This window comes from Pleurodeles waltl, chromosome 4_1, assembly GCF_031143425.1.
Source record: "Pleurodeles waltl isolate 20211129_DDA chromosome 4_1, aPleWal1.hap1.20221129, whole genome shotgun sequence".
Classification (NCBI taxonomy): Eukaryota; Metazoa; Chordata; class Amphibia; order Caudata; family Salamandridae; genus Pleurodeles; species Pleurodeles waltl.
In genome coordinates this window covers 113,682,718-113,694,342 of record NC_090442.1, presented here as the reverse complement: position 1 = coordinate 113,694,342, position 11,625 = coordinate 113,682,718, and the positions used below count along the sequence as shown (strand labels likewise).

Genomic DNA, 11,625 nt, shown 5'->3' with positions numbered 1-11,625 from the left:
GGGTATGACACCCACCTGTGAGACTGTGACCTTGCTGTCCCCGGGATCAAGAGCACAGGGCACGATGCCCCCTCCAGAACCAGTGGGTAAGACACCCACCAACCCCAGCCTCCCCAGGATCAAGAGCACAGGGCATGTTGCCCCCTCCACAACCAGTGGTCTTCTGTCATCTGCCGGCTGAGGTGCCCCCCCGTTCCCCATCCCCCTGACGTGCCTGCCTATTTTCCAACTCATGCCCCTGCAGTGTGCTCTCCATGTTGCTGAAGGTGACAGGTGAGGCCCACGTACAATGGAGACTGGGCAGTGTCCCTTGAACTGTACATATGTATATACCAGTTGCATTGCATTTTCGTATTTCTACAGTTTTGTTCTTATTACACTCACTTTCATCAATTCCTGTTGTCCTTGCATTATTCCTCAGGGGTACGGGGTAAATATGTTTTATTACTGCATCTGATTGTGTATATGGTGTTAGGGGTGGGGAGGGGGGTGTTGCATGTGTGTGTCACTCTCTTTTTCCTCCCACCTCCCCTGTGCGTTGGGCAGCTGTACTCACCGTGGTCGTCTTCACCGTTGTTGGTGTTCGTGGTGGAGCAGGACGTAGAAGATCATTGGAAATATTTGCAGCTCGGGCTCCATGGCGGTGTGGTTGTTCCCTGTGTCTCCAAAGGTGAGTCCTTTCCCGCCTAAGGTCTGTTTCTGCCAGGCTTTTGATGTTGTTGGCACCACCCCAGAAAAGGTGGCGGTTTCCTGGGTCTTAATATGGTGGGCAGAACATTGACGGCTGTAGGCGGCTACCATCATGGTGGCTGCTGTTTCCGCTTTGGGGGTCAGTGTGGTAAAGTGGCTGTCTATCTGAGTTCTCACCGCCATGGTCATAATCTGGCGGTACTTACCGCCAGCCTGTTGGCGGTATTACCACCACTTTATCACCGACCGCCAGAGTTGTAATGAGGGCCATAGTCACTGTTAGAAATGTGGTCTCTAGTTGGCAGTCAGTTTGCACTCTGTCTAGTAGGGACCTTCACTCTAGTCAGGACAAGGGAGATACCCACTCAGATAACCCCTGCTCACCCCCTTGGTAGCTTGGCATGAGCAATCAGGCTTATCTCAGAAGCAATGTGTAAAGCGTTTACACATAACACACAGTAACACAGTGAAAACAATGCAAAAGGACACCACACCAGTTTTCAAATATAGCCAATATTTATCTATTTAAAAAAAAAACAAATACGATAAAAATCTAACATACAGTAATAAAAATATGAATTCTGCATGATTTACTCAAAAATAACAGTTCCTTGAAGTCAATAGCTCCACCTGGGGCTATCACAGTGTCGTGAGCAGCAAAACCAACAGTTCAAGCCAGCCACGGCGTCGTGGGCCAACTACGGTGTCAGGAAGACCTGTAAACAGTACCTTTGGTATTGCAGTGTCAGTTCCGGAGTCAGTTCTGGAGTTGCCAGGCCCTTGAAGTCACACGCGTTGCAGATCGAACTCCGGGCTGATGAAGTCAGCAGCACTGGTGTGGATGGCGTCGGTGCTGCAGTGTGAAGCGGGAAAGTGCAACGAGCGGTGTCCACAAGTCACGGTGAAGGCAGCAGCTCAGTGACGGTCGTCCAGCGGCATCGGTGACACCAGGGCTGCGGTATGAAGCGGGGCAGTGCAATGTGCAGTGTCCACAAGTCACGGTGCAGTCATTGTTGTCGTTGTTGCTGAAGTGCTGTCATCGATAGGCCCAAGCCAGCGGTGCGGGACGGATCAGTGCTTTGTGACCCTCACAAGCGGTGTTCACAGGCCACGGTGCATGCAGGGATGCCTGGTGACTACACTGGAGTCGATGGTGCTGGTGTCGGTGGACCGGGGCTGCGGTGCGGGACAGGGCGGTGCTTCGTGCTCCTCATGAGCAGTGTCCACAGTCCACGGTGCAAACATTGGCGCCGGTGTCAGCAGAAGTGGCATCATCGGGGATGCCCAGGCTGCGGTGGGAGCAGGCGATGCCGGAGTGTGAGGCCCATAGGTCGCAGTGCAAGCAGAGGCTCGGTGAAGTCATCCAATGTTGGCGTCGGTGAGACCATGGTCGTGGTGCAAAGCGGGACAATGCGACTCTGTGCAGCGTCGGCAGATCACGGTGCGGGCCAGCGGCTTCATTGGAGGCGTCGCTGTGGTTTTTCCTCTTAAACAGCACAAAACATGCAGTTCCTAGTGCTTTAGGTCGAGGAAACTGAAGTCTTTGGTGTCCCTGAGACTTCCAACAGGAGGAAAGCTCTACTCCAAGCCCTTGGAGAACTCTCTCAAGCAGGATACACAGCAAAGTTTACCCTTTGCACTCTTTTCAGGCAGAAGCAGCAACTGCAAGCCAATCCAGCAAAGCAACACAGCAATGGGACAGCACTCCTCCTCCAGCTCTTCAGCTCTTCTGCTTGCAGAGGTCCCTCTTGATTCAAGAAAGATTCTAAAAGTCTGGGGTTTTGGGTCTTCTTCTTATGCCCCTTTCAGCCTTTGAAGTTGGAAAACTTCAAAGCTAAGACTCAAGTGTTTGTGAGATCCTTCCTTGGCCAGGCCAGGCCCCAGACACACATCAGGAGGTTGGAGACTGCATTGTGTGAGGGCAGGCACAGTCCTTTCAGGTGTGAATGACCAGTCCTCTCTCCCCTCTAGCTCAGATGGCTCATGAGGATATGCAGGCCACAACCCCGCCCCCTTTCTGTCACTGTCTAGAGAGGTACAAAATAGCCCAACTGTCAAACTGACCCAGACAGACAATCCACAAACAGGCAGAGTCACAGAATGGTTTGAAAGAAAATGGCTACTTTCTAAAAGTTGCATTTTCAAACAGACCATTTAAAAAACAACTTTACTAAAAGATGTATTTTCAAATTGCAAGTTCAGAGACCCTAAACTCCACATTTTTATCTGTTCTTAAAGGAAATCTACACGTTAAGGATGTTTAAAGGCAGCCCCCATGTTAACCTATGAGAGGGATAGGCCTTGCACAGTGAAAACCGAATGTGGCAGTATTTCACGGTTAGGACATATAAAACACAGTATATGTATATGTATATGTCCTACCTTAAACATACACTGCCCTCTGCCCCTGGGGCTACCTAGGGCCTACCTTAGGAGTGCCTGACATGTAGTAAAAGGGAAGGTGTAGGCCTGGCAACAGGGTACACTTGCCAAGTCAAATTGGCAGTTCAAAACTGCACACACAGACACTGCAATGGCAGGTCTGAACCATGTTTACAGGGCTACTAATGTGGGTGGCACAACCAGTGCTGCAGGCCCACTAATGGCATTTGATTTACAGGGCCTGGGCACCTCTAGTGCACTTTACTAAGGACTTACCAGTAAATCAAATATGCCAATCATGGATAAACCAATCAACAGTACAATTTACACATAGAGAACATGCACTTTAGCACTGTTTTAGCAGTGGTAAAATGCCCAGAGTCCTAAAGCCAACAAAAACCGGTCAGAAAAATTAGGAGGAAGGAGACAAAGAGACTGAGGATGACCCTGCAAAAAAGGCCAGATGCAACAGTTACTCTACCTACTGAACATGTCTTTATATTATTAATTTTTTGAAGAGCAACAAGATCATGCTATACTCCTTCGGTCTCATAAAAATATCATCTCAAATACTGTAGCCTGGATAGTTCCTAAAATGACAGGAAAGTAATTTTCAGGGTCAATAACAAATGAGCTACATGGAGGAATTTATTCTGAGATATGTACATAAGCATCAACCATAATATGGCAAACAAAAACTTTGTTCAGCTGTCAGGGAAAATGAAACTACACTTCCCAGAAGCTCACACACCTATGCATGTTCCACACAATTTCTGATGTCAGACAAATATGATCGGCGAGCATCCCAGTATAAACAATGTTACTGCAGCAGGCTAACTTGAGAAAGAAGATGACCGGACAGTGTACCCTACAAAAAAGAATCCAAGTAGTATGTGTGCTGCAAAGAAATTGTCAGGCCCCAGAAGCAGAAGACATTTTGCAATGTAAACAACAATCAAGGAGACTCATGTGATGTCTGTTATAACCCGAGAACGCTACACTGGTAGCATTGGTGAAACATGAGAGTAAAAGATTTTCTAGCTTACTCGTCAAGAATTTTCAATTCTATTAAGGACACGGAGGGGAGGATTATGCTTCTCTCTCTCTTTACTGCAAGTTAACAGCAGCCAATTAAAACACTTAACATCAAAAAACGACTTTTCCCATGAACCCCAGCAGTCCATAATGTCCACCAATCACAGGTCTCCCCCCTGTATATCTGTCTCTGCCGACACAGTCCTTCCTCTTTCTTTGCTGCTTGCAGCCAACAGATAAGTGTTCAACTAAATTTCTAATTCATGTAGCAAACTGTATTATTTCAAAATATACTTATAATAGCAGTGTGGAGCGGGAGTGGAGCTCTAAGATGCATTGCAGTGCTCCAGGACTATTCACGGCTCTCCGTACGTCCGATTGCTTCAGATGCAATTACTTCATGAGTTTGGGCTTTAAGTGAAGTACATTTATGGTCTGTTGACTGAAGTGCTGTTACTGTCCAGGGCGCGCTTATTTGCAAGGGGCTTTGCCTGTTTTAGATGCTTGGGAGTCTGTGGGACTCCTAGACATGACTGTCATTAAAGAGAACTAGTCCTCTTTCTATTTCCACGGCACGCATGCACTCTCCCTGATCTCCTCCGTAGGCAGCTGAGAGATTGGAGAGAGCACTGCACGCTCGTGTGCTTGAAGTGAAGTGATTTATTAGGCCCCCTCTAATGCCCGAAGGGGCAGATAAACATTTTTAGGCTTTGCCTTTGGGTTTTTTTCAGCAGGAACTCCCTCCACTTTTTATCCTGCTATCAATAAATATATATTTGGTTAACTCATTAGTGAGTTTTGTCCTGCTGGGGCAGGATGAATACTGTCAAGTTGCAGTAGAGAGAGAAGCATAATCCGAAGCCTCCGGTCCTGACATAGAATACACGAGTTCCCTTTAATAAACTGTCAATACATTTCTTTCTTTTTGTCTTTCAAATCAAAGACAAACTATTCCCCTTTAGGTGAGCCATCTCAAGTAAATTAGGTGTTGGGATCCGAATGGGTTAGACATTAAATTTTACCCACACTTACCATTCTGCATCTCTTCTCTCTCACCCAGTCTCTAGATTATTTGGTTCACAGTGTCACAGTCTTCAAAAACATGACTTATCTATGGCAATAACTTATACTACTCAAGTGGGTCTGTACTAACAAATACCTCAAAAGATCTCTTCAAGAAATATAAATAAACCAAAGATTATTTCAACTCTTTTTTCAATTTAGAGTTGTTTAAAATGGAAAAACTCACTGATGAGGACATCATAGATGTAGTATCCTGCCCATTTGAGGTTGAAACGTGTTAGGGATAATGTCTGAGAGGAGTGCAGATGAGTGTCTCTTATAATAACAAACACATTTATGAGGAGGCACAGCGATTGAAATAATTTATATATTTCTGAGGTGAAAACAGACGTTCTAAAATGCTTCCCCGTCCCTGCCTGTGTTGTTGGTTCATTTTATAGCCTCGCTTGGGCACACATATTTTAGTTTAGTCCTGCGGCCTGTGCCCTTTTACCTATTTACATGCTTCGTTTGATTTATTCCTTTGAATTCATTTTAGCATGGCTTGCTTTTAGCAGGATTTTTTTTTTCCTAATCAGCTACTATTCTGTAAAAGTGTTGTTATTACTTTCATTGCATGACGATTTAACTTGTACCTCAGGCCAAGGCTCCTCCAGGCTGTACATGATAATCTATCTAGGGTCATGTATCTAGTATTGCTACCAGTAGAGTGCATAGCCAACTTCAAAACTTAAACAGATGATCGCCTCAGGCCTGTTCCTCAGAACACAACACGTTTTTTTAACTAAAATAAACATCATACAGGCCAAAGAAGGTTATAGAGGTCAATCCAGCCAGAGGAGCCATACTTGTCCTCAGCCCTGCCTCTGCAACTAACTGAGGAGATGGCCGGCAGACCCCTGCTTTCAGGTATTAGGGTGGGTGTTCCTGCCATGGACTAAGTACAGGCAGAGACAGGCTTTCATTGCCATTCTCTCACTAAGAGTGCAGGTAGGAAGTCAGAGGGCTTTGTAGACATATGCTTGTTCCAATATGTTAGGATTGATTATCTGCTTATCACTTGTTGCAACCATTTATATTGTGCTCTCTCATTATCCTAAAAATCGCAGCTCATATGTTTTATGATAGATTGCAGTCTTTTCTATAAATGCATTGAAAAGTGTCCTGGATTTCTTTGTCTGCCTATTTGTATGTGAGATTTGTGCTAATGAGTGAAAAGGACAGAATCTGCCAACCACAACTTGCCTGAGGAGTCAGAGAGTTCATGCGTCAGGTTGCCAAAAATCACCTCTACGTCCTAGGTTTGTTTGAGGTGCTGTTAGCTAGCTACCAGACGGTGTGGGAATGACTCAGTCCCCTACATGCAGTGGTGCTGCCGCCTGACACCAGCAGTCTTGTTCCCACGACAAGAGTCCTACGACACTTGTGAGACACCACTGATTGCTGACAACAACAATACATTAATTTCTAATTTATAGTCAACATTCTGGGTGCATGGTGATTAGAATTTTAATTGTGTGTCATTGTTTGGTGCATTCCATGCTTGGTCACCTGTAAAGATTGCATTTTTTGTCTGTCTTCTATTTCAAAAATGTTCTCTTGACTGCTTAAAAGTCACTAAATATAACTGGATCTCAATAAATAATTTAAAGATACACATGACTTAACTTCATGATATGTTAATCATTCTTGAATTTATGGCCAGTGAGGTTCCCCTTTTGTTGATTGCTTTACTGGATTCCTCCCCCATAAAACTTATTTGGTCAAACCTTGTGGTTCCTAAGGATGTAAGAAGCAGAAGCGGCTGAGACGTATTAAAGTCTAATACTGCAATAAGCCTCCCCAGCCAGGAAGAACATAGAAAACTGCTAAGCATTACTGAGGCTTTATACCTCCGTTAGGAACATCCAAATGTAAGATGCAAAAATTGCTCATAGTTACTCTAGTCTTACCCCTAGCAAGTTCTCTGAATGGTGAATATCTCAGTCAGGTTCACCCTGGTATAAGTTGAAGGTGGGACTGAGCATTGCTCAATCTAATACTCAGTTAATTTATACCTAGATGTTGGATGCACAGGTGGATAAGACTTATCTAGACCAGGGAGGATTCAATGACCCGGACAATTTGAGTGAGTGTCAGTAAGTTAGTGAGAGGGGAATGGAGTAAATAGAGATGAATATTGGGGTATCTGGAGCAAGCAGGGCATGTGATGGAGAAATTGGTAGAATGCAAGTGTGGTGACTAATGATAGATAAAGGAGAAAGCATGCATGACAAATTGTTATTTTTCAATGTATTCAAATTTCAAGAGAAAGTATATAATGATGACAATTACTATCAGTAAATCAATCAATGGATCAGGATGTATAAAGCGAAGCAAATCACCCGTAAGGGTCTCAAGGCACTAGAGTAGAAGCAAGGCTAAGTGAAGAAGCACATAACATTTATAAACATTTGAATTGTATAAGGTAAAGACACATTTAGAGACTAGAGAAACAACATTTGCATAGCAAGGCTTTTCTTTCTGCTAAGGATGTATCAAAATAAAACATATTACATTTTTTAATATAGCAGGCGTTTAATTTAAAGTTGCATGCACATCCACATTTTAAAAAACATTATTATTTAGAACAGAATCTTGAGTGATTTCCACTTCTTTCTATGATATGGTTCATGTTCATATCACTGCTCATCTCGTCCACAGAGTCTATAACAAAAAAGAACATAGAAATATGGATGATTAATGTAGAACATCAAACATGGGCCCAGACCTTTCAAGGTTTGGTAACAATAAGACTTGTGATCATCATTCTAAAATGTGTCTACAATTTTTCCATTTGAAAAGTGTGCATATTAGTCATATCTTTAGTTATTATCTTAAGATAGACGGGGAATGACCCCTCCCTACCTGCTTTGTCAGATATGAAAAATGAAATGCTGCAAAGGAGGTGTGCCACTCCACTCAGTGAAAGAGGAATGTTTCTAAATTGAAATTTGTATTTGTAAATCTTATTATTTTAACCATCCCCATGCATAATATAAAGTGAAACAAACCTCTCATCCCAGTAAACACAGAATTAGAGAGAAAACATGAAATATACAGATAAGGTTTGCATGCATTGTGATCAACCTTAGAACAGGCCGACCCATTTACCTGCAGATGTTGACATTCTCACCGTAGGCATTTGATTAGGGACACAACTAATGATAAGTCCATAGGTGCTGCTAAATATATTGAGGCTACTCAATCAATCAACCAAGGATTTGTAAAGCACGGCAAATCACCTGTGAGGGTCTAATGGCACAGTAGTTGCTGCTTGCTTCGTGGGCAACTGTTCATTCAAACAGCTGGGTCTTGAGTCCTTTTCTAAACTGCTGGAGTGTTAGTATGGTCCTGAGGTGCAAGGGGAGGTTGTTCCAAACTTTGGCTGCCCGCAGTGAGACGAAGCATCCTCCGCTGTGCCTTCGGCAGATCTGAAAGGTGTCTGTGAGGAAGAGTGAGGCAGACCTTAGGTGTCTGGTTGGTTGGTGGAAGGTCAGGCATTTGCTGATGTAAGTTGGTCCTTCACTATGCATTGCTGTGCATGCATTGGTCAACATCTTGAACTGGCATCTCTTCTGGACTGGGAGCCAGTGGAGCTTTTTGAGGTGGAGTGCAATGTGGATGTGTCTGGGAAGGTTCAAGATAAGTCTTGCCATAAAGTGTGTTCCCGTAGTCCATCTTGCCGGGGACGAGGGCCTGTGTGACAGCGGTTCTGGTGTTAACAGGAACCCAACTGAAGATCTTGTGAAGCATGTGAAGGGTGTGGAAGCAAGCAGATGAGACTATGTTTACGGGTTCTTAATGAAGAGCTTGCTGTCTAAAATGATGCTGAGGTTGCAGTGTGGTCTGTCGAGGCAGGGGACAGGCCGAGTTCAGCAGGCCACCATGCGTTTTTCCATGGAGAGGTGTTATTTCCAAAGACGGTGATCTTCTGTCTTGTCTGTGTTGAGTTTGAGGCAGCTGACCTTCATCCAGTCAGCAATGTTCATCATACTTATGCGGAAGTTAGCTCTGATGGTGGTGGGGGGGTCTTTTGACGGAGAGATGCTGGGCTGGACATGTCAGCGTAAGAAGTTGATATTGAGTCTGCATGGTCTGAAGATGCTGGCAGAGGGGGGTCATGTATGTGTTGAAGAGCGTGGGGCTGAAGGATGATGCCTGAGGGACACTTCAGATGATCTTCTTATGTCACAATGTGAACGGTGGGAGACTGATTCTCTTGGTTTGTCTGGTGAGGTATGAGGTGATCCATTTGAGAGTGTCTTCCTGGATTCCAATGTGGTGGAGTCTGTTGATCAAGATGTGATAGGAAAAGATGTTAAAGGTGGTCAACAGGTCCAGGAGGATAAATGCTGCCATTTTGCCGCATTCCAGGAGGGCTCTGATGGTATTAGTGGCTGCAATCAGGGCAGTCTCAATGGTGTCGCTCAGAATCTAGACTGAGTTGTCCAGGAGGTTGTTGCATTCCAGGTGTTTGGTGAGTTGTTGATTGATTTCCTCTTTGAGAACCTATATTGCTAAGGAGAGCAGGGAGACAGGCCAGTAGTTCTTTGGTTCTGCTGGGTCAGTGGATGATTTCTTCAGGCAAGGTCTCACTTCAGCATGTTTCCAACTTCAGTAAAGGAGGCCGAGTTGATGGAGGTGTTCAAGACATTCCTGAGCTCTACAGCAATGTTGCTCCTGAGGTTGAAGATGTGGTGGAAGCAGGGGTCCATGGGTGCACCCGAGTGCATGTTAGTCATGATGGAGATAGTAGCTTGAGTTGTGAGATGGTACCAGTGGGTGATCAGGTGTTCAGGAATTTGTGTTCATGGGTGTGAGCAATCTGATGCTGTCGGTGATGGTGAGTTGGGCTTGAGGATTTCCTAGATGACAGAGATCTTGTTGTGAAAGAAATCCTTCAGGGTATCATACAGTTCTTGGGAGAGGGTAATGCTGTTTCTGACAGTTGTGGGGTTTGAGAACTCCTTTACTATGGCAAAGAGTTCCTTGCTGCTTTTCCTGCTAGCTTCTATGTGGTCTGCTAGGGTGCTCTTCTTTGTTTCTTTCAGGAGGAGGTTGAGTACTGTCCTGAAGGTGGCATGGTCTGCTGTCCCGTTGCTGGTGTGCCACTTCCTCTGTTGTTGCCTTGAGTTGTATTTAGTGGATTTCAACTCTGCGGTGAACCAGCTTCTGGCACAACCTTTTGATTTGGCTGGCTTGGCAGTGGGGTGATTGTGTTGGTACATTCAGTGATCAATTGGGAGAAGTTCTTCGCAGCCTGTTCTAGAATGGATGTTGTGTCTGTGAGGTGAGAATGAGAGCCTTGTTCCACTGGTCTTTTGATAACTTTTTCCAGTTTCTGCATTTGGAGCTGGGGAGTAGGGTGCCAGTGTTGGTAGGTCCTGAGATGGTGAATGGGAAGCTGTAATGGTTGGTCCATGTGAGCTGAGAGACGTGGTTGTACTTGACTGTGTCGCTGGACGTGAAGATGGGGTCAAGCATGAGTCATGCGATGTGGTTAGGGTCGATGAACAGTTGCTTGAGACCAATGTTGCTCATGCTTTCTAGGAGGTCATTTGTGTTAGTGTCGCTGGGGACATGGAGGTAGAAGTTGAGATCTCCTAGGAAGATGTATGCTTGGAGTTGATACAATCGGGATGAAGAGGTCAGGAATGGCATTGCAGAAGCTGGGGTGTGGTCTTGGTGTTCTGTAGGTCAGTTTGCCTCTGATGGTGATTTTTCTGTCTTTGTGGAGTTGGAATTTGAGAGGATCCATTATCTGTGTTGATTTGTCTGGGGAGGTCATTCTGCAGAGCGTGTCCTTGTAGATGATGGCAATTGCACCTCTGTGTTTGTTGGTTTGGTCCAGGTGACATATTTAGTAGCCTCAGGCAGTGGCAATGGCGATGTCCATCATGGAGGCAGAGTTCAGCCATGTCTCTGTGAGGAAGTAATCATCCATGCTGAGGGATGAGATGGTGCCCCGGATTTCGGTGGCATGTCTGCTGAGTGATCATGAGTTGAGTAGGATGCACTGGAGTTGCACTGTGACGGTCTTGGTCAGTAAGGTGGAAGCAGATATATTTGCAGGGCCTCCGGCTTTGTTGGTTGCTCCATTGTTGCAGGAGAAGAGGCAGCCATGACAGGTGAAAGGTCCTACCATTGATCGTAGAGATGCAATTAAGCATTTATTGTTGTAGTATCTGGTCCCAGAGCTCTGCATTGGAGTATTGGCGGTTGGCAAAAGGGCCAGAGTTTCTGCTACTGTGTGTCATCCAGGTATGGACGGACACAGAAGGGCTTGCTCTGGCACGCCTTTGGCATGCCGGTGAATCAGTTGCACTGCAACATCTATTAAATAGGTTCTGGGAGGTGGAATGGTACCTTGGAGGTGGTAGGTAATGCTAATGAGTGGCGGGAGGGGGAAATAGCAGGAAGCGTGCGGGCAAAACAAGGGAAAAATGGAAACTA

General features: G+C 45.2%; 1 protein-coding gene across 2 annotated transcripts in view; it reads right to left on the bottom strand.

Annotated features, from left to right (window-relative positions):
- Positions 1–7,407: 7,407 nt before the first annotated feature.
- Positions 7,408–11,625, bottom strand: part of LOC138287441 (C-type lectin galactose-binding isoform-like) — a 115,990-nt gene continuing 111,772 nt past the window's right edge. For both annotated transcript variants that reach the window (XM_069227865.1, XM_069227864.1), the window contains exon 7: positions 7,408–7,836. In XM_069227865.1, coding sequence (XP_069083966.1) covers positions 7,812–7,836 — 25 coding nt within the window. In that variant the 3' untranslated portion in view covers positions 7,408–7,811. The remainder of the gene's footprint in view (positions 7,837–11,625) is intronic.